General features: G+C 35.6%; 1 protein-coding gene across 4 annotated transcripts in view; it reads left to right on the top strand.

Moving 5' to 3' along the window:
• LOC150100302 (uncharacterized) overlaps positions 1–24292 on the top strand; it is a 69158-nt gene that overhangs the window by 10644 nt on the left and 34222 nt on the right. For 2 of the 4 annotated variants that reach the window (XM_090402978.1, XM_090402980.1), the window contains exon 2: positions 18075–18210. In XM_090402978.1, the coding sequence (XP_090259104.1) occupies positions 18076–18210 (135 nt within the window). In that variant the 5' untranslated portion in view covers position 18075. Of the gene's footprint in view, positions 1–13017; positions 13128–18074; positions 18211–24292 lie in introns of all 4 variants that reach the window. The other 2 variants (XM_090402977.1, XM_090402979.1) reach the window with 2 other exon arrangements.

Below are 24292 nucleotides of genomic sequence, written 5' to 3' on the forward strand. Positions count from 1 at the left end.
CTCCAATAATATATCCTCACCAAGCATAAATTCTGCATCCCATCTTTGTTTTCCAAAATTTAAAACCTTACATTTTGCAACATTGAACTCACATCTCCATTTCCATGCCCAATCACTCAGTTTATTCAAGTCTTCTTGTAAGGCCACAACATCTTCACTACTCTTCACGGTTCGTCCCAACTTTGCATCATCTGCAAACAACTGAATATCTCTATCCAAATCTTTACCTATATCGTTAATATACAGGTTAAACAGTAATGACCCCCAAAACAGACCCCTGAGGCACTCCACTTGTGATTTTTCCTTTTCTTGGATATCGCTCCCCCATACACAGCTTGTTGATACATATCAGATAGTCAGTCTCCAATCCAATGCACTACTCTAATATCCAACCCCATCTGCTCTAGTTTGACTATCAATTTATCATGAGGTACTCTATCAAAAGCCTTTGCAAAATCGAAGTATATTACTGTGTATCCTTCTCCTCTGTCAATAAGCAAGTAGATTACTAAAACATGACCTCTCTTTAGCAAATCCATGCTGTCCATCAATGATAATACCATTGTTGTGAACCTAACTCTGGATCCTAGTTCTCACAAGCTTCTCCAACAACTTAACCACAACACCTGACACACACAGATAGGTCTATAATTTGATTCTTTAGTTCGATCACCTCCTTTATGAAATGGCACAATCTTGCCCACCTTCCACTCCTTAGGGACTTGACCGAGTGCAAGACTCGTATTAAAAAAATATGTCAAGACAGGTGTCAACTCCCTGGCACATTCCTTCAGAATACGTGGCGATATATTATCAAGTCCCACAGCCTTATTAACATCTAGTTTACTCAACTCCCCATATACCTCTTGCCCACTTACAGTCAGTCTCTCCTCCCCATCATCTACTGCTCTCAATCTCTCCATAAAGTCACATTCACAAGATTGAAAGACCTTTCTTCACTTACAGTCAGTCTCTCCTCCCCATCATTAGCTAACTGCTGTTCATACCTCTCTTTAGCTACCCTCACCAACCAAGTCATCCTCCTTGCCTGGTCTATGTAGACCTTATGGAATTGGTTATTTCCACTTCTCTTATGCTGCCTCCACAATGCCCTCTTTCTCTGTATCACATGCTTAATCTCTTTATTCATCCATCTCACACCTACCTTATTTAACCTTCTCACCCTTGGAATATACTTAGACATTGTATCTACTAGTTAGTTTTTGAAAATCCCCAAAGCTGCATTGATCTCTGTTCCAACTCCTCATTCCATGCTATACCTGCAAGCTGTCTCCTGAGCTCTTCATAATCACCCCCCCCCCTGTAGTTCCACATATACCCTTTTCTCACAGAGGTCCTCACACTACTGGCAACCACCCACGTAATCACCTCATCGTCACTCTCACCAATTGGTGGATGATTTGACACCTCATTTATAGTTACATCCTCTGATGAGATGACCAAATCCAAGACCCTTAATCCTTGCGTGCCCTCTGTTACATACTGTCTGAGGTAGTTATCCCTCAAAAAACTCAAGAAACTCATTTTCTTTACTTCCAGTTGCTATCTCATCATTCCAGTCTATATTTCCATTATTAAAATTGCTCATAATGATCACCCTTTTCTTATTTGCTTGACTAATTTGATTATACATTTCATTATCGCCACCATCCACATTACCTGGTTTAGCAACATCCAACCAAGTATTTGATTCCATTCACCTCTATTTCATACCATACTGCCTCAAAACCACTGGCACTATTTCCCTCTTGCATCTCTACTTTGTATGGATATAACTCTTTCTTTATCATCAATAGCACTCCTCCCTCCCTTTTTACCCCTTCTATCCTCACAAAACACATCATACCCTTCCATCTCTATTCCTGTCAGGATGTCGTCCTCTTCCAACCATGTCTCACTTATTCTGCCAATCTTTGGGTGAATAATTCCATATTCCTTATTCCATATAAATTTATTCAACTAGCTCCCCATAGCAGCTTTGCTTATTCTGTTCTTTATTTCCAAATTTAATTTGCCATCTTCATAAAAACTGTCCTAAATAACTGAAATATTTTACTTATTCTGTAGGTTCTCCATTCAGTATGCAGCTGAAGTTTTCTATGTACCTGCCTATTTTCATAGTTCTAATCTTTTTATTGTTGATTTTATGCCAAATTTGTTATAGCTGTTATTCAATTTAGTTAGGGAACCTGAAGACTTGCACTGGATCTCTTTAGGAGTACATCATCATCTGCATAAACAAAGAGTTAAATTTGATATCTCCGATTCTAATATCAGGTTTAATGGCACTTGTTTTCATACTGCAATCCATATGGATAATAAATATCAGTGGCGATAATGTGCATCCTTGTCTTACCTCTAATTTTACATCAAACTATTTTCCTGTATTTCCTTCAGGTCTAACTTGACTTACAACTTAAATATGGACTGTATTACTCTGTATAATGTTCCATTTATCCATTGTAGTGTTTTGAAAAGCATATGGGTACTTTGTCATATGCGTTTTCCAGATCTACATAACTTAAATACAAATCCTTGTCACGTTCCAATGATTTTGAACTATTTGTCATAAAGTGAAAATCTGATCTTGATAATCTCTATTTGGCCTGAACCATGCTTGTTCTTCTCCAAGTTTCTCTTCTACAATCTTTCTCAACTTCTTTTCAAGTATAATTGCATAAATATTACCTGGAACACTTAGTATAGAAATTCCTCTGTAATTCTCACATTCAGCCTTTTATATATATATATATATATATATATATATATATATATATATAGGAACTATATATATTAACTATATATATATATATATATATATAGTTCCCATATATATATATATATATATATATATATATAGTTCCCATATATATATATATATATATATATAGTTCCCATATATATATATATATATAGTTCCCATATATATATATATATATATATATAGTTCCCATATATATATATATATATAGTTCCCATATATATATATATATATATAGTTCCCATATATATATATATATATATATATAGTTCCCATATATATATATATATATAGTTCCCATATATATATATATATATATATATAGTTCCCATATATATATATATAGTTCCCATATATATATATATAGTTCCCATATATATATATATATAATATATATATAGTTCCCATATATATATATATATATATATATATAGTTCCCATATATATATATATATATGGGAACTATGAGAGTTCTACTCCACTGATCTGGAATTTGACCTTCTGAATTATGTAGTGTAGCTACTGCAAAACTTAATACCTCCATATTTGAGCATTTCTGGTTGAATATCATCTACTCCAGCTGCCTTTCCACATTTCAAGTTTTTGCTGGCTTTTTCTACCTTAACAATATGTACTCCTATTAGTATTCCTCTTGAAAAATTTCTACTACTGTTCTCTCACTGTTTGTTTCATTTAATAGTCTTTATCCTTATCTTCAGCTTTCATGTCATCTTTATCATCCTTGATTCCTTCTACAGTACTTTTCCTCTATTTCTAAACTTTCTTGATATTTATTTTCCATATTTTTACAAAAATTCTTCCCATGACTTTTGTTTAGCTACTTTTATACGTAGCTTAAATCTCAAATAATTTTCTATGTATTCTTTAAGGGTATCTGCTGACTTGCACAATTGCTTCTTTAACTCCTGTCTACCACGGTGTTCTTATTTTTCTATCCTTGCAGAGAACTTCATGACATGCCTTCTTACTTGAATCAATCAGTTTTTTTTTTTTTTAAGATTTTGCCACCAAGACACCAAGGTTTGGTTCTTGTTTTCAAACCTGTTAGTTTTTCTTCAGTAATGTTTCTTTAGTCGAGTTACCAATTTACCTGTAAAAGCTGATCAACTTTAAATCTTTCTTATATACTATTTTTTCTCAATGTGATATTCATTTTTATCTTACCAGGGGCGAATTCTCCATGCTTGCTATGTAAGCTCATTAATTGAGAAGTACTTATTTGTTAATAAATGCATGCATTTATAAGCATTCCATTTAGGCTTTTATTTTTGTAGACAGAAGATGTCTTAAGCTTGCTTGGCAATAATTGAGCTTTGCATTGTGTATTGAAGGCCGATGCTTTCTTGTCTAGTCAAAGCTACCTTGACTTACTCGGTTGTCGGAGCTTCCAGGTCCTCGCTGCACTGCTGTGATTTCATGCGTGTGCATAGCCATATCTGCTCCCTTCATGTTGTTTCACTTTGTTGCTTAAACACAGGCCGTACGCAGTCAATGTAGCTCTAGCCAGTGAGCTTCAGCCAGTCTTTACAAGTGTGCATGTTGCTTGGGAAAATTAAGTTACAACCAACTTTTTTATGACGATGTTATTGACCAGTTCATAAAGAAGAACCATAGGGTAGAATTTATATTCAAGTAGCTAAATTGAAAAAGATACAGAAGCAAAGATTGGTCGATTGGTAGAGCCCCCTGCTACTAATGGCTTACGCAAAAAGTTAAGGCAAGTTTGAGCGTGGTTAGTAATTGGAAGGGGTCAATCGTTCGATGCTGTTGGCACACTCTCCCTCGATGAGTCTTTGGACTCACTGGAGGTGTCACGTAATAATAATAATATCATTTGTAAAATAATTGTTGTATTTGTATGATTAAATGTACATAAATTTCTAACTGTATACTTTTAAATGGTCAGTAATTCATTATTCTGCTTATCAGACTTCAATCACACCTCTCACTCCCTGAATGATAACAAGAGTAAGCTTGAATTTCAAGACCAGCATTTGTCCCTGCCTAGAACTAAGTAATGGTTACTTGCCATTTCAAATCCTTTGTACACTATTCCTTAACCAGCAATCATAGTCAGTGAGACTTCTCTATTTCAAATCTTCTCTCCATATGAACTTATGGACATTTTTATGTTGGAACATGGTGTTAGTAATGAAGAGTCTGTATCCTGAGCAGAAATATCTAGCAATATCTACATTATTATTATTATTAGCTTTGCTCTTTACTCCACATTTTCCCAAAATGTTGCTGTATGCCTGATAGGCTTCATTACCTGCTCTCCTGTTTAGATCTCCAACAAGGACCACTTTTTCCATTTTCTTTATATCAATTATCTGCTCTAATGACTCAAAAAGTTCTTGCACATCTTTCTTTAAAGGACCTTCTCTGGGATCTTAGGCATAAATGTTTCATTGTCCATTTCCCCATTTTGAAGTTTGTTTACATAACTCTACTTGAAAACTACTTTCATTCTTTCAAGAAATTTATCTTCAGGTTTGGTATTGAATGCTATTGCCACTCCTTCCTTTCATTGATCATTATTGCTCGTATATAACATCATATACTTATAGATCTCACCTGATTTTGTTTTCTTTGACTCCATAATGCCAGTTACGTACATGTTTTGTGTTACATACTTTTCTGGTTTTTCTTCTTCTGCAAGTTTGATTTCATTTTCATTAATACCCCTTATATCAATGGTTTCTATCTCCAGTTCTTCTAGATGTTCAGTTGAAGTTTTTTCCAGAATCTGACTTTTCGCTGTTCATCTTGGTACCCTGACAAAAACAGTGTGTGTGGGGGGCTTGTTTAAACATCTGATGCCCCAAAGGGAATGAAATCTTATCATGTATACTATGTATTCGTGGTTTAATTCAATAGAGAGTACAGTTTTCAGCTAAGTGCCAAATTGCCAGTCCATCGTTGTTTATTTGGTAAACAATAGATACCTAATTGACATGAAGCTGAGGATTGGGTATTAGGTTAGAATCCCCTTTCAGTTCTTTGCATTCCTTAAAGTAAAGACAATGTGGAGTTCTCCTTCCAGTTATTTGGATTTGACCCTTAAGCGACTCCTGGCTTCATTTATTTCCAAAATAAAAACAATTTAAGTAAAAACTTTTACAGGAACAAACCTGGATAACAAGGAGATGTCCATGTAATCTTCTAAGAAATTCTAAGAACTTACCAGGACATCTGACCTAATGTTCAGTCCTCATCTTCTCGTGTTGCATCCCATTATCGAGTATCTATCTGGATATTGAATGAACAAGGAAGGGCTGGCAATTTGAGATTTAGTTAACCAAATGGTATTATTGTTAGCCTAAACCAAAATATGATGGCACAACATGATGGAATCTCATGCTGGCTGGAGTGTTCTCTGGTGAAACTAGGTACCCTGACTATTTTTGTTAGGAAAAACCAGTGGCATAAACCAGTGAAAACCTCAATTCAGCATTACCAAAATTCAAGATTGGTACCATCAGTATAGGAAGTATTGAACTAGAGATGGAAGAGATGGAACTAGCAGAAAAATTGGTCAGATTCTTCTAAGCAACAAATGCAAGATTTTATATCAGCAATAATGATCATGAATTATTCCGTGTATATTTGACCTCATGTTCCGTGTATATTTGACACAGAATATGAGGATAATCTTGAATAGCAGACATTGTCAAGTAGAGTGACATGAGCAAATATTAGAATCTGGAATTGGACAATGAGACTTATTTGTGTTTATGGTCCCACAGAAGGTTATACAAAGGAAGAAGTGGAGAAATTTTTTTTGAGGCATTAGAAAAGGCAACTAACCCAAAGACAAAGGAAATGTTGGAGATCTAAACAGCAGAGTAGGAAACTAACACCATACATAAGAAAACTGTTTTGGAAACATTGGAGAAAAGAGCAAAGCTAATACATTGGTGACCAAAAGCTATGGACAAACTACATTTTTAGCTGTATATTAAAAATTTTTCATGACTGCAGCCAAATATGGACATAAATTTATTGCCAGCATACTAATAAATTATATTACACAAAAATGTGTTATACATTTCATACAAATTAAATTGCAATACATTTTTGGCAAAAGTTACAAATTTCCTAAGGACATAGTTAAGGAATGAATGTACAATGCTTGCAGAAAACGATGCAAAAGAGACATTTCAGTATGGAATATGTCCACCCCAAACTGCAATGCAGCTCTCATGCTTAACACAGTTCTTGAGACAAACTAGTCCTCCTCCTTCATAGCAAGGATAAGTCCTTGTTTGTTTTCTAGAGGGGGAATTTTGAGCAGCAATGCAACTCCCTTTGTGTCCCAAACATGGTCTTTGGGATTGAGATCTGGGGAGCATGTTGACCATTTGATTTGATTAATATCCTCAGTCTCCAGAAGTATCTTCACTGCTCGTGTATGATGTGGTGTGGCATTGTCATCCATAAAAATGAATTCTTTGCCTACAGCACCACAGAACAATTGAACATGAAGAATTTCGTTGCAATATCATTCACCAATCATAGTCCCTTTTATCAGCACTTGTAGCTTGGTTTGTCCATTAAGCATAATACCTTCCCACACCATGACCCCAGCACAGCTGTATCTATATCTTTCAAGAACATTCTCACAATGGTAAGCAGTACCACTTTCATTCCAGATCAAGTGTTGTCTAGAATTGAAGGAAATACCAAAACTAATTTGTAAAGAGTACATTAGTCCATTGGTGTCTTTTCCAATTTTAATGGTAGTAGGCATGAAGACAGTCACTCTGACAACAGGAGTTTATTAATTGAGTAATTCCAAAGGCATTTCCATGAAAAATAATTTTTATTGCTGATTATGCTTCATGGAGCATATGTCGTTTGCTTCCAGTTGAGCACATAACATTCTCACTGATATTCTTCTTCTTCTACAGCTTCTCCCACTTAAGTGGGGTCACTGTTTGTTATGAGTCTCCTCCACACCTTCTAGTCTTGGGCTGTCACCACATCCAAGTTCTTCATCTTCAAGTCCTCTTCTACCAGCTCCCTCCATCTCTTCTTTGGCCGCCCACGCTTCCGTCTTCCTTGCACATCCATCTGCATGACCCTTCTTCCCACATATTCGTCCTCCCTCCTCATCACATGACCAAACCATCTCAACCTTGCCTCCTGTATTTTCGCTCCTAAGTTCGTAACTTTCACTGTTCCCCTGACAGTCATTTCTCAGATGATCCTTTCTGGTCACACCGCACATCCACCTAAGCATTCTCATCTCTGCTACTTCCATCCTGCTGATGTTATTTTTCCTCAGGGCCACAGTTTCTATAGCATATGTCATAGCTGGCCTCGCTACTGTCCTATAAATTTTGCCTTTCAGATTGATCGGCACCCTCTTATCGCATAACACTCCAGCCATCTCCCTCCAGTTCCTCCAACCCGCTTGTATCCTGCATCCCACTTCCTTCTCAGCTCTTCCATCTTCTTCCACTGTTGAACCTAAGTATCTAAAGTCTCTCACCTTCCTGATGACATTTCCTTCCAGCTCCAGATCTGTCTCCTGACCACTGCCCACTGCACAACACATATACTCTGTCTTACTTCTGCTCAGTCTCATACCTCTCTCTTCCAGTACTTTTCTCCATCGTTCCAGTTTAGTTTCCGCTTCTTCTCTTGAATCTACACACAACAAGATGTCATCTGCATACAACATTGTCCAAGGTGCATCTTCTCTCACCTCCTCTGTTACCACCTCCATCACAATATTAAACAGAAACGGACTTAATGCTGACCCTTGATGCAAGCCAACTGTTACTTGAAAACTTTCTGTCTGTCCCAAACAGGTCCGAACACTGTCTTCACATTTCTGTACATTTCCCGCACCAACCTGACATATTTCTCCGGCACCTTCTTCTCCCTCAGACACCTCCAGACTTCTTGCCTTGGCACTCTATCGTATGCTTTCTCCAGATCAATAAATACCAGATGTAGCTCCCTTTGTTTCTCTCGATATTTTTCCATCATCTGTCATAACCCAAAGATAGCATCTGTTGATCTACCAGGCATGAAGCCAAATTGTTCCTTTGCAATCTCCACCTCCTCCCTCAATCTACCATCAAGAACCCTTTCTAGGATTTCCATTGTGGACATCAACTTTATTCCTCTGTAATTTTTACAGTCTTGTGCATCCCCTTTACCCTTGTAGATGGGAACAAGAGTACTCTCCCTCCATTCCTCGGGTATATTTTCCTGTTGGCAAACTTTCATGAACAGGTCCCACAGCAGGTCAATTCCCTCTTCTCCCAGTGCCTTCCATGCCTCCACTGGAATTCTGTCGGGGCCCCACCGCTTTTCCATTCCTCATCCTCTTCATGGCCTCCGTCACTTCCATTCTACTGATGTTCTGCACCATCCCCTCAGAAGGCTGCCCATCTCCTCTGTGAGTCCTTGCATTTTCCTCATTCAAAAGTCCCTCAAAGTATATTTTCCATCTGTTTCTTATGTCCACATCCCTCCATAATACTCTTCCTTCAGCATCTTTGATCTGCCTCACATGTAAGATGTCCTTAGCTGCTTTATTTCTACATTTCGCTAGTTGGTAAATTTTTCTCTGTCCTTCCTTTGTTTCTAATTGATCATACAGATCTTGATACGCCATGGCCTTCGCCTGTGCCACAACTCTCTTGGCTTCTTGCTTTCTCTCTTTGTACACCTCTCTGTCCTCTTCCACTCTTGACTCATCCCACTTCTGCTTTGCCTTCCTCTTAGCTGTCACTGCCACTTGTACATCATTATTCCACCACCAACCCTCCTTCTGCTCTCTAATCTTTCCAGATGTCTCACCAAGCACCTCGATTGCACAGCTCAGGATTACTTTTGAATTATGTTTCCACCAATCTTGTACACTTTCCAGTCCATCTGAAATCCTCTCTAACACTCTCTCCCTAAAACGATTCCTCACACTCTGATATATGATGGCTTAATGTATTTTACTGCTCTTCATTATTAACTTCACAGGTCCTCCTTCGGGAGTAGATAAAGATGCATATAGAAACTTTTACAAGATCAGAATTTAACTCAGCAGTGTTTTCTCCTTTCCAGCTCCCTTCTCTTTCTTGCTGGCTAGCATTTCTCTGTTTCCCAACAGCTGTTCATGTCATATTCCCACATGCCTCGAGGGTGCAGAGGTCTGACGTACGTCAGGCCGAAGTTAATCCTGTGAGAATGGCCAGTCCTCAGTAGAGTGCCAACAGCATCGAACGATTGGTCCCTTCCAACTACTAACCGCACTCAGACTTGCTTAACTTGCATGAGCCATTAGTAGCGGAGACTCTACCAATCAACCAACCTTTGATGGCAACAACTGTTCATAAAATTTGCAATAAACGTGCATGCCCTTTACCTGGTGAAACTCAAGTGGCAAAATTGCTGTCATCAATAATAGCCATTGCCTGTTACAATTTTGTATTGCATAGGAATGCTATTATAAATAAACTTAAGCTAATATACAATTATTTTTATGTAATTCCCCAAGGATTACCACATTGCAGTAAGCAAGTTAACTATTTGATCAGCTACATTAAAATCATGTTAATAAATACAAAGTATATATAGTTCACTTGTACTTCCCATCTTTCTTTATGGTGCAGAGACATGGGTTATCCAACAGAAGGAAAAACGTATATTGCTTTGAAAACAAGAATTTGAGGAAAATAAATAAAACATCATGGGCTGAAATGAAAACTGGTCAGGAAATTAGAGAAAAATTAGACTAGAATATTTCAAAAATAACAAAAATCAGAGAAAAAGAGTTAGTGGTATGAACATGTGTACAGGATGCCTACTAAAAGGTTTCCTCAAATTCTCTAAAACAGAAGAGCAGAGGGAAAGATATGTCAGGAAGACCTAGAAGGAAATGGATTGAAGACATCAAGGGTATAAGTGGTCAGAACTCTTACATAAATTTAAATAACTTAGCTGCTGATATATTTGACTAGAATGCTATTGTTCATGGTAGCCTCAATATCAGGCACACATTAGAATCAGGTGACAGAACCAGGATGCAGGATATTAGTACATAGTAACTGCAGATGAGTTGCAGTTACTATGTACTAATATCAGAAGTATCAGGAACAATAGGGAGGAGTTTTGGGCATTGGTTAGTGCAATCTCACCGAAAGTTATAGGCATTAGTGAGAATTGGCTAACAGCAGTTACAGGGATAGAATGTAAAGGATTTAGTATTTTCAGGAAAGACAGAGAAGATAGGATGGGGGAGAGGCACTGTTGATAATAGCAGATGAATTGCAGCCAAAAAAGAACAGGAGATAGACAGGATGGCTGTTCATTTGAAGCAGTTTGGTGTGAGATCAAGGTCAGTAAGACGATATACAGTTGGTTTTCTGGTAGAGGCCGGGGGGGGGGTTACCAGGATGATCTGGAAGAATTAGTACAATGAGTGCAGGTTGAGTGATCATTATGAAGGACTTCAACTATGGAGATATAGACTGGAAGGAAGAAATATCACATGGCAGGAAGGAAATGGAATTTATATGCTTACCGAGAGGTAGTTACTTGAGGCTGGATGTGATGGAGGGGACTTGAGGAGCAAGAGTATTGGACTTGATCATAGGATCAGAAGAGCTATCTGTAACTGAGGTGGCCACATTGTCTCTGATTGGTGAAAGTAACTATGCAGTTGTGACTTGGGAGATTGTAAAATTAGGAGGAAGGATGTTAGTAATGCATGGGAGGTAGTTAAGGGACATCTAGAGGAAGCAATATTAAATCGCATATCTAACATAAGGAGGGTTAATTAGGTAAGCATTAGATGGACGCCTAATATCACCAAGCATGAGTTGCAGAAGAAGAAAATGTTGTGGAGTGTATATAAAGAGAAAGGTGACCAGCAAACTCATGAACAGTACAAGACTCAGGCAAGAAAGACCAGCATGGCAAGGAAGGCAAAATCAGAGTATGAGAAGTTAGTTGGGCTGGCCAAAGGAAATCCTGATGAGTTCTTTCATTACGTTGCAAGTAGGAGGAAGAATGACCATGGGAGATTAATTAATGAGAGCTAATGGTCACGAGGTGACAGAAACATAAAATAATTGAGTTACTGAATGACCACTTTGCAAGAGTATATCATACAAGTGAGGTTAACATATGTGAGAGAGATTTATGTGGGAACAGTGATGGATGAATTGGAGGTTCTTAGGATATTACAGAATCTCAGTGTATATCCCATCTAATCCCACAGCTGTGGGATTAGATGGGATATCAGCTCTTGTTTTGCAGGAATGTGCACGAGAGCTGGAAATGCCTGTGACTAGGCTCTTTAAGTCTCAGTTCAGGTAGACTTTCTAGGGAGTGGAAAGAAGGCAAAATAATTTCCCTGCATAAGGGAGGTTATAGACCAATCAATCGCAGGAGTGGTGGTGAAAGTACTGGAAAAAATTGGTCAAAATAAGAATTCAAGAATGGGTGAATAAGAACATGATACTCTGTGAGGGGCAACATGACTTTGTGAAGGGTTGGTCATGCCTTAGTAATTTACTAACTTTTCATAATAGAATGAAGGCTGAGTTGGATAAAGAAAATGGCTGTATGATGATTCTGCTGTGCAAAGGCAAAAACTGGTGACTAGTGGTGTGATGCAAGGTTCAGTACTGTTTAATTTGTACATAAATGATAAAGGATGATGACAAAATTAGGTAGAGTAATAATGATCAGGGCAATGTAGAGTGATTGATTTAAATAGGCTGTCAGTATGGGCAAAAGATAATGGATTCAGTTTAATGTGGAGAAACATAAAGTTATGGGATGCAAAGTTAACAAGCTGGAAACTGTACTCCAGGAATTTGATGAAGCCATCGATTTGGGAGTAGTAGTATATAGAGAGTTGAAGTATAGAGGATATATTGCTAAAGTAGCCAAGTAGCCACATGATTACTTGTTTATTGAAAAACACACAAGCAACCTCCTGTGGAAACCATTTTTAATTGCTAAATGAATTGTTGTATGTACCTTCTATTCCTGTTCTTTGATTTGCTTGTTGTTTCTACCCACTAATGATGTACTGTTATTTTCAGTATGAAATATTTGTACTTTCATTCAAGTTTGTTACTGTGGTTATTATTGTGTAATTTTGTTTACTTCTCTAACAGTAGTTACCATTAATAATTAACTAAAACAGGAATTAATAATAATTATTATTGATTTCTGTTTTTGCATTACAGCTTGTGGAGCAGAATACATATTGCTTCAGGTGGATGTTGAATTCATGAGGTATGACAGTCATTATAGTGTGGATGGAGTGCCATATCTTGTGACAATTGGAGGTTTGAAAGTAATAATAAAGTATATTATTTGCTGAGTATTTGGTTACATTGTATAAAATACATGGCATGTATCGGTCTGGTTGGCTGAGTGTTTAGTATATTTGCTCTCCAACCAAAAGCCATCAGATTCAAACTCCACATGCGATGTCTTGAGATGAATTTCATTGCCATGGAATGAGACCTGCAATGATTGTGTAAAAAACATAAATACAAAATATATGAAATTAATAAAATAGAGAAAAAAAAAAGCCTTAGCCCACCCCACAGTACTAATGCACTTTAGGTTTGCAGTCTTTTATTGGTGGGAGTAATGTGAAAAAATGTTTAAATTTCCTTTACTTCTTCCTATCTTGGATTTTAAGCCAAATGGTCTGTTCTGGTTTCATGTCATTGCTTTCTTGGTCTTCCAATTATTTTTCTATCATGATCATGCCCTGAATACTTTACATAGAATTGACTGGAATGGCACCTGTTGTTTACATCGCACTAAAACATGGTATGAGTGTAAATTTAAGGAGGCCTGTGAAATTTTTATCAACCATCCTAATCTTAATAATAATGGTGGTCTAAAAATCCCAAGAATATGGATGGCACATATTCTACCCACGTAACCTTTTGGTCTAAGAGTTAATTAAAATTAAGACTGTAAGCAATTCACGATCATAACTCTAATATAACATATAATATAATAGCTATTCTCCTTCATAGATGCAGCTTCAAATCTGAAACCCTCTTTAAAGAAAGTTGTGAAGCTGTTTTACACCGACTGAATTTAAATCGAAATGATTGCCTCTCTCTCTCTCTCTCGAAGATCTGGAAGACTTATTTTATGTAATCATTAAAAAACTATTTATCTTAAATATTAATTATTTATTAATTTCTTTCATTTCCTAGCTCGCGACAACATTGTATTTTAATAGGTGATCCACCGAATGTTCGTTACTTGTATTCTGTTCCTATCTGTTTGTAACACTGGAGATGTACTATCAGTTTTAGTACGAAATATCTACCTTATTTATTAATTAAAGTTATTACTGTGGACTTATGTGTTGCTTTTAATAATTATACTATGCCACAGGTTCCTCTAAAAATAAGAATCATTATCCTTCACGGGGAAGACTTTACTAAGCAAACAGGAAGACTAGGAAAACTATCAGCTTTACAAGGTAAACTTAGAGTACAGATTTCCTTCCTCAAAAAAAATGTTTTATACACAAGTTATTCTTACATTTGCTAGGTTTAAAGAAACAATTCAGTCTCCTGGAGCCCACTCTATTTACATTCGTACAAGTTTCTCCTTAATTCATAACCAACTTCGTACTGCCAAAAAAGAATTAGCTTCTAATATCAAGTCTATTTCGGATCTCGAAGAAGAAATTTCAACTATTCTTAATGATGAATTACTAAATATTGTTCTTCGCTTATCAAAGCAATCTGTAACTCATTCTTACGAAAGAAATTTTCACAGACTTATGCAAAAATATAATTCTTTATATCACAGACAAAAGAAAAACTTAACCTCTGACATCACTTCTACTAAAAAATGGATTATTAACATTTCTGATTGCTCTTTATCTGAGGCCGAGTCCAGTGCTTTAGCAAAAAGCCTTGATTTTGCAGTTATTCCTACACGCATTCCATATCTTGACTTTTTATATAATATAGAACGCAATCTGTCTGGACTTTCTAGCGACGACGCTAATAAACTTCATTTTGAAGTTGCGACTTTGTTATTTAAAAGCAAATTACCTCCATGCAATTTATCAAATGCTGAAATCAAAGGTCTAACTTGTTTAAGAAGAGATAATAATATATCTATTTCTAAGGCCGATAAAGGAAAAGCTATTGTAATCATGAATAAGACTATGAGACCAACGTATCCAGTCTTTTGGAAGACACCTCTACCTACAAAGAGATCATGCATAATCCTACAAATTCACAGATTAAACAATTAAATAAATTACTTGATGAGGTCATCAGTTGGGACCCAAATTATGTGGATAAATTACGCACCTACTTCGGAAGATCTCCCCGTCTATGTGGTCTCCCGAAAATCCATAAAGAAGGCTATCCAGTACGACCAATCATGAATTGCATTGATTCTCCTACTTACCGAATTGCAAAAGTCTTGTCTCATTCTTTAAGTGCTCTCACTGGCCATTTCAGATCCTACATAAAAAATTCAACAGATTTCCTGTAAAAAATCAAGGATTAAATCAGTGAGTCTGAGTTGTTAGTCAGTTTCGACATTTGTATCTCTGTTTACCAATATCCCATTAGTCGACACAGTCAATTTATTATATGAAGATTACCCTCCAGATATCGCAAAGATTTTCAAATTTGTTATCCATTCAGGCTATTTTAGTTGGAAAAATAAGTTCTACAAACAAGTTGAAGGTACTGCCATGGGTAGTCCTTTGTCTCCACCTCTGGCTAACTATTTTTTGAAACAATTCGAAGAGATTGTTTTCATCCATTCACCCTCAATTATCTCTTTGGTATTGTTATGGCGATGATGTTTTTGCCGTTTGGTCACATACCGAAGATGAGCTTTCTACAACAGATAAATAGACTTCATCCTCATATCCAATTCACCATGGAAAAGGAAAATTCTGGTACTTTTCTGGCATTTTTGGACATCCTGCTTACTCAAACTTCTTCTGGTACCTTATCTACAAGCGTCTTTCGAAAGCCGACATTTACTGGCAGATACACTCATAAAAAGTCTGCTCACCATACATCTCAAAAATTTGGCATTCTTAAATCTCTAATTAATAGGGCACATAAAGTTTGCTCTTCTCCAGAAATCTTACAACAAGAACTTTCCATCATTAAAAAGTTAATGGAATCTAATAATTACCACCCTAATCAAATCCAACAGATAATTGAATCTTATGTTCAAATACCTAAGGTTTCTTCAACAGTTTGCAGAGTTCCAATCCCCTACATTCCAGGAATCTCAGAACCTATAGGTAGAATTTTAAAAAAGTACCAATTGATTCCCACTTATATTCCTATCAACAAAATTTCTTCCTTATTGCCTTCTACAAAAGATAAACTGTCATCTCTGTCTTTGGCTGGCGTTTACGAAATTCCTTGTGAATGCGATGTTTCTTATTTTGGACAAACTGGCCATTCCATGGAAAAAAGAATTAAAGAACATCAATATTATACTGATTACAACAAACCTCAGAAGTCTGATCTAGCACAACAAAGTATTACCACTACCCATAATATCCAGTGGGATAAAGCTATTCTCCTTCATAGATGCAGGTTCAAATATGAACGCCTCTTTAAAGAAAGTTGTGAAGCTTTTTTTTACACCGACTGAATTTAAATCGAAATCATTGCCCCTCTCTCTCTCTCTCGAAGATCTGGGAGATTTTTATTTTATGTGATCATTAAAAAACTATTTATCTTAAATATTAATTATTTATTAATTTCTTTCATTTCCTAGCTTGCGACAACATTGTATTTTAATAGGTGATCCACCGAATGTTCGTTACTTGTATTCTATTCCTATCTGTTTGTAACACTGAATATGTACTATTAGTTTTAGTACGAAATATCTACCTTATTTATTAATTAAAGTTATTACTGTGGACTTACGTGTTGTTTTTAATAATTATACTATGTCACAGGTTTCTCTAAAAATAAAAATCTAATATAACACTCTTGTTAAATTATGGATTAGGCCACCACTTTTGCTGTATTGAAACTATCTATATGAATTTGTTCTCTGATATGTATCAGAATAGCTTTGATGTTTTTTTTTTTCCTCACTAGAGGTCAGGCCAGTAAACAGTTAATCAAATCATTGTTACTTTGGCTTACTGTTAGAAATGTAATATAGCTTGTCTTTTGTATATATGTGTATACTCCAGATGATGACCTTAATATGAAGGTCAAAATGTCAGGATTATTCCTGACACGGTTATAATCTCCATAATTTTACTAAAATGAATACTGATCACAGTGTAACACTAAAAGAAAGTATTCTCTATATGTTTTTTCCTTTACTTCTTGTTCTGCAGTTGCATTATTTCTTTTATATTCCATTTTTGTTTCTGCTGTCTTGGAATTTAGCCATTTCTGGTAACTGTTTTGTTTAGTTAATAATAATAATAATATTATTATTATTATTATATTTTCTATTTCTTTGTCCCAATTTTGTGATCCTCTTTTTCTGTTCCATATTCTCTTTATTCCTAAGGTTTCTGTTGCTGCTTTTGTCAGGATTTGGTTCAGATTTTCCCATTCCTCTTCTGTGGCATTTGATTCATATATGCTTTCTGTTTTTAAATCAGTACATTTCTGATATTGTTGCATAGTGTGGAGATTCTCAGTTGAAAGTTATTTTCTTCCCTATTTATTTTTAGACATTTTGGTTTAAATCAAGTTTTTGCCAGTACCATATAATGATCATATATATATATATATATATATATATTATGTTGCTCCCACCAACGAAAGGTTATTTTCAAACCTATAGTATAGTTTTGTACCATGGGTGGGCTAAGTCTTTTTCTCTATTTTTATCAATTATATAACATTTTTTATATTTTTTAAATTTACTTTTTACATAATCTGAAAACCCTGCTCTCAAGACCAAACATTTTTTTTTCAAGCCACTTCAGTCCTCCAATAAATGAAGTGATGGTTTCACACTGGATGATGAAATTCATCTCCCACTTAAAGACAATCACATAAATCCATGCCTACACGGGATTTTAATATTCAAATACAGAGTTCATTATTCTCATATTATTATAGATGACAAAATAAAATTTCTTTTACAAATTTTCATTTTTAAAGAAGCTGTTAAATAGCATTCTAGCAGAAGAGATCTCAGTATGAGATTGAATTAATTAATATTAAGTTTGTTAGTACTGTCTCTTTTATTCTTTCTTTATATGTATTAATTTTCATGTACATTTATATTATTTTATTTAAAGAATGACATTGATCGAAGGCATTGGAGATGAAGTTCTCATCATTAGTGCAATTCTAGGTGTACTTATTGTTATGTTCATGTGGTTTGCATTCCAAAACACAGTGTTTGGTGAAATAGTTACCAGTGTCGAGCAGTCTGTAAGTATGCATATGTATATATTGATATATATGTATATAAACATATGGATGTTTGTGTGGATATACATATAGCTGATGTTACGGAAAATCTTGTTTTTATGTTATTTTTTGTATAATATTAATAACAATGAGTTTTCAGCTATCTAGTATTTTTTAGAATTGCTAGTTACTGCGAAGTAGTGTATAAATTAATGTTGTTAAAAAAAAAAGGCTGCTGCTTATTGAGAGGCACTAAATTTTGGCATGGCTAATAATCCTGTTAAAGAGTTTTAAAGGTTGACGTGGTTAAAAAAAATGAAAGAAAGGAAAAAAGGTTGAAAGAAGGAAACTTTTTTTTTTATCCTAGCATAAAAACGTGTACTTATTTACTTGTGTAAATGTGCACTTGTTTATTCTCCCCAATGAGCAATGTTTTGTCAGATGCTAATTAATCAGATTAGATGCTAATGGCATGAACATTCTTGGGACAAGATACTCATGTCACTCACCTTACTCTATCAGTTATTACTAGAAGTGTGAATACCCTTCAGTGGATCAGTTCATTTTGAAGGTGGAACATTGGGTTCTTTGATATCTTTACAGTTTTTTTTTTCAGTTGAAGGTGAGTTAGCCAATCTCATATGGAAGTAGAGGGTTTTTACTCAGTGAAATTCGTTTTTTTTTTTTTTTTTTTTTATTATCCTGCATACAAGCAAGTTGGCTAGAGAATACATGTAGTTAATAGACAAAATTAGTGGAACTGTAGATCTCCGTAGATTGCTGTAAATGAGAGTGTAGATGGTGAGTTATGCCCTCCTGCCATAAGCTTTCTTAAAATTTCATAGTGTCAATAATAATAATAACCGGTTATTTGGATTTTGCTTTTAAATTTGAAATTCTTTGGAACTCTCCTACCCCATCCACTCTCCAACAGTGTTTCCCAAGGACTGCAACCTTGGGATGTTAAAAAAAAATATATATATAACAGGTTCGTTTCTTCTTGACTATCTGCCTTTGCATAGTGCTGATATGCTGTAGGTTTGTTATACCAAAGACATGAACTGTACCCCACATTAACTGTGAGAAGCAGGATCAGCTCTACCGACGGTGCAAGACGTGCATTTGCATGGGGCGGCAAAGTTGGCATAAACTATACGAAAAATAAGGGAGAAGGGGCGGCAAAATATGCTACTGCACGGGGCAGAAAAATTCCTAGGGGAAGCCCTGGTGAGAAGCTAACACATTGAAACACCCCCCCCCCCCCCTGCATGAAGTCAAAACCTATAGTCAAAACATAGTAATGCTGTGTTTGGGACAAATAAATATGTTCCTTGATGAGCTGGAGGCTGTATAAAATTGTATGAAGAAAGGCTGTACTAATGAATAAAAGTAGATGGAATAAGGAAGGGGATGAGAAGTTGATGTGATAAGCTTGGTGTTGATCTTTGTATTGATATGGCAGTCAGCCATTCTCTTATCTATGCTAATATTTCTAATCTAATCCCTGTATTTTCCAATTTATGCAACAGTCTCCCATGCTATATTCTGTCAAAAACCTTAGCAAAATCCAAAAATTAACATGGGATATCAATTCCCCATGTTTATTAATTCAGTGGTAACATTATCTTCTTTTTTTTTTTTGGTGACAGATTGGATACAAGCTTTCATCCATGCCTCTTGGGTAGATGCTAGACAAACGATAGCTTACGTAGGTAATACAAGATGATTATTAATTCTCAATTAGTAGGTCTTTATCACAGTTGGAGGATATCCCTGTACTGCAAGGCTTCTTGGTATCCAGATTATTGAGAATTTTTCTAATGTCTTTCTAGTGAAAGATTAGGATCTGTGTGAGAGAAGGAGTTGGAAGTATAGAAAGGCTGTTGTTCCCAACAGCTCTAGCAAGGAACGAGAAGATATGGTTACTGTCTGAGCAGCAGATAGGTTTTCTGCATTTGTCTTTTTTTTTTCAGATGTTATAGGTTGTATTGTGGAGTGCAAAGCCAGAATTTTGATTTAGGCATTTGAAACATGCTGAATTATCATCATGGACTGCTTTAAAGGAAATACTTGCTGGAGAACCAAGGCTGTGATAGAATGTTGATGGTTTTGTGTAGAATGAGAGATGAAGACCCTCATTCCAGCAAGGATTCTTTTAGTTATATGGCTGTAGCAAGCATTTGAATCAGAGCAGAAACAGTAATTGGACAATGAAAAATAAGTATATAAATCCTAGAGGCCATTCATCCCAGTTAATACTATCATAGTGCCCAGAGTACATGTAGCCAGGGCTGCCACTCGCATTTTTCGAAATTCCCCAGATTAGACTTCAAAAATTCCCCAGATTAGGGAAAAATTCCCCAGGTAGTAACTAGGTCGCGGATTTTTAGGTCGTAAAAAAGCGCAAAATATGTGTCCAAGTATACACTAAAAACATTTAAAACATCCAAAATATGCTCTTAAATATGCAAAAAACTCAAACTGTGCACTTAAATATGTCTTTATTAATTTATAATTCTGCATGGTTTAATTAAAACATTACACATAAATTAAAAACATAATATAAAATACAAAAAATTGACATTTAAATAGTTACGTACTAACTGACCAGAAAAACGACTTAAAAATTTGCTCATTTTTTTATTAATTCCCTCTTTTTCTTTTCCTGTAACAAAGTATACTTTCATTTAAAAAAAAAATGTTAAGTTTATATTATACAAAGAATACATACTTAACTTACTTTAATGACATTTCCTCCCTCTTCTTCTTCTTCGCCAATATCTTCTGGTACTTGATCACATTCCCTTTGCTGCTTTGCTGTACTAAGTCGATTTTTATATCTATTATGAACTGTGTGACTTTCCAACTCCTTATGTTTTTGGTGGCTCCCAAGAAGAACACATTGCATTTTGTCTCGCTAAGCACTGCTTTGCTAGGATTCTGTCTCTCACGGTTTCTGTTTTTAATGAATTAGCTAATTTTGTTTTTATACAATTCACTTGTGAGAAAATTCGCTCCACACATGCAGATGAATGTGGCAGAATAGTAAGATTTGTCATAAAATATGACACTAAACCATATTTATTATTATTCATGCCATCTTTTATGTCAGTCAATGAATGCCAATATCTTTAGGAATTGGTAGATCTGATGCTACGAGACGATAACTTCTCCACTCATCATCTATTTGATTTAACCTAATATCATCAACAAGTGATGGATGGTAGATGGTGACTGGATAGGGTCACCAGCAACTTTTAGGTCCAAGATTTGTAATTTTGCAACAATGCTGTCTTCTTCGAAGACAAATCTTTTCATTATTTGTGAACTAAGTTTCACAAGAACCTTTAAACAATAATTTTTAAATCTCAACAAAATAGAGTTATCTTCGAAAGGGTTTCTAATTAAGTGTGCCATTGCTCTACCACCGAAGTAAATATCATTGACATTTTTATAGTTGTTTTGGTTTCTTGGATCAATTTCTGATAATTTAGCTGTTCTTAAAATCTCATCTTTAATGAAGCAACTAAGTAAATTGAGATATTCTGTTGATACATGTGGCACGATTAATGATGTAACCTGAAATGCTCTGATTGAAAATCTGTATTTAAGTGTATTTACTTTTTCGAGAATATGCTGAAGGAAAAAAAGCATTGGTCTGGTTCCAAGGTCAGTAAGTGTATCATAAATGTTTTTGGCATTGTCAATTTTATCTGTCCTTGATTCATTTTGAAAGTATAGAACTAATGCATCATACTGTTCTAAAATAGTTGATACCACTTTTTCCCTCGACAGCCACCTGGTTTGAGCAAGTTTGGGAATTTTATGTGTAGCTATATCAGCAGCTTCTTGAATGAGTACAAAATCTCTTTGCCACTTAGCACTGCAGGAGAAGTAGGAGGTTAAATCCTTTAGAAAAGCTTCTAAGTATGAGGGTAAAACACTGACTGCATGACTGGCGCATAGAGCAAATGAATGACAAACGCAACCCATCACAAAAACAGATGGGACGTCATCTTTCAATAATTTCTGAAATCCACTGTTAACGCCCATCATGGAGGAACAGTTATCACTACCAAACCCAATGATATTGCTAAGGGGAATGCCATGATCCAGCAGAAGAGTTTTGACAGCACTATAAAGACTTTTAGCACTTCCGTTCTCTACACATACTATGTCTAGTAATGCATCAGCTACATCTTTATTATATCAAAATACCGTACAACAACAACAGCCAAGATTTGAGTGACGGAGATATCTGTACTCTCATCTATTATAATTGAAAATTTTTGATTCTTGCATATTTCGGTAAGTTGAGACTTTTCATGGAATGATATTCCATCCTGAATAACATAAGAAAGTTTAGTTTTCTTCATTGCCAACTTTCCAGCAATTTGGCTATCCGGAAATGCGCGTTTACACATCGTTACAAAATGATCAACATGAGAAAATGGGACATTATGCTCAGAAAATAAGCTAGCAATTAACTCACTCCTAGCTAATTGTTTATCCTCTGTTGACGCTTTCTTATTAAGAAATTGAGTAATAACAGCTGTTGACTTAGCAGACTGATAATTACTTTTATGTTTGGCTGAATCTTTATGCTTTAGTAGTGCAGATTTGTTTGCATTTTTAAATGTAATATTACAACACTTACAGTAACTGGCATCTTTGCTGTTCACGTCTTGCTGCAGCCAATCTTTTAATTCAGGATATTTTAACCAATCTTGTTTAAATGCTTGAGAATACCACTTCTGTTTTTTCTTTGATGGCTCCATATGGTTGGATTGGAAGTACCATAAATATGAAAATAAGTAAAAATATTGATAATTTAAACAATTTTGCACACTGTACAAGCACAAGGATCTCTACAATAACACTGCAAGAGGTTGCGCTATATGTATGTAACGATGTAAAACCTGTGTGATAAGAAAGGGAAAACGAAACCAGAACAGAGCAAAAACAGTTTATTTATCAAAAAAAAAAAAAAAAAAATTCATGAATATAATAGTAAAATATGACAAAAATATTAAAATTCAAACTTTTGTTTGAATTTTAATTCCAAGATTTTGGGAGTTTTTTTATTAAAAATCCTTAGATCCCTAGGCAGCAGCTAAATTCCCTAGATCTTGGGAAAAATCCCAAGGAGTGGCAGCCCTGCATGTAGCTGAGATTGGTCAGGGAAAAGTCATTCTCTAGAAAAGGAAATCTGAAGAAAGTTACATTTGCCAAAAGGAAATCTAACATCTACAGTATATTTGAGAGGAGAATTGATTAAGAAAAGATGGTATTGAGAACGTAATGAGGATTAACTTCATTATTCTGATTGATTCTGATTGGCAGATGAACAGCTTGTGTTTGATGGTTACTTACAGCAGATGATTTGGCTTCCCTTGCAGCTTGATCTGTGAAACTAGAGAAGAGAAGGCCATTTGAATTATGATTGTCTACAAGGAAAACTATTTCAATGTTTGAATAATTGGTGTAGAAAATCAACTTTTAGAGATAATCAGATTAGCAGAGTAATTACAATTACACTGATCTCCTGTCATTCTCAAGTGAGCTGAGGATAACCTGGTGAATTTTGATGCCACCGAAAATGCAATCCTTTCTCATTTCTGAAAGAAAGACCATGCATCACTCTCCCTCACTTTGGCAATATTCTCTTCACCAACCAGGATCAATTTTCTCTTCTTGAGTTGTGGCCTGTCCTGGAACAAGCACATCAGGTCCATAGCTTCTAATACCTCGTGTGCTACTGTAACCTATGGTTCAGTATGACTTTTGCTATTCTCATGTCAATAAACCATAAATCAACAAACCAACCAACCATATCCTCTTCACCCTCTGAAAAGCTTGGTATTCTTTTTTGTTCTAAATAGTTCCAAATATTTCTCTCCTGACACTTGATAAAGCTCAAATCCACCCCACCTTAGAATAGTGTTCCCACATTTGGGGTGGTGCATTGAAGACAGAATGCTTGACTTTATTCAGAAGAGAGCAATTTTCTTAATTGACTCCTTTCTCAGTGACATCCTCCATTCACTTCCCCATAGACGTTGTTGCTGTTATTTCCACAGCCATTTTCCACTGAACTGGCAAC

Source organism: Typopeltis vanoorti, chromosome 13, assembly GCF_054136105.1.
Source record: "Typopeltis vanoorti isolate ZY-2024b chromosome 13, IOZ_Tvanoo_1.0, whole genome shotgun sequence".
In the NCBI taxonomy this organism is placed as follows: Eukaryota; Metazoa; Arthropoda; class Arachnida; order Uropygi; family Thelyphonidae; genus Typopeltis; species Typopeltis vanoorti.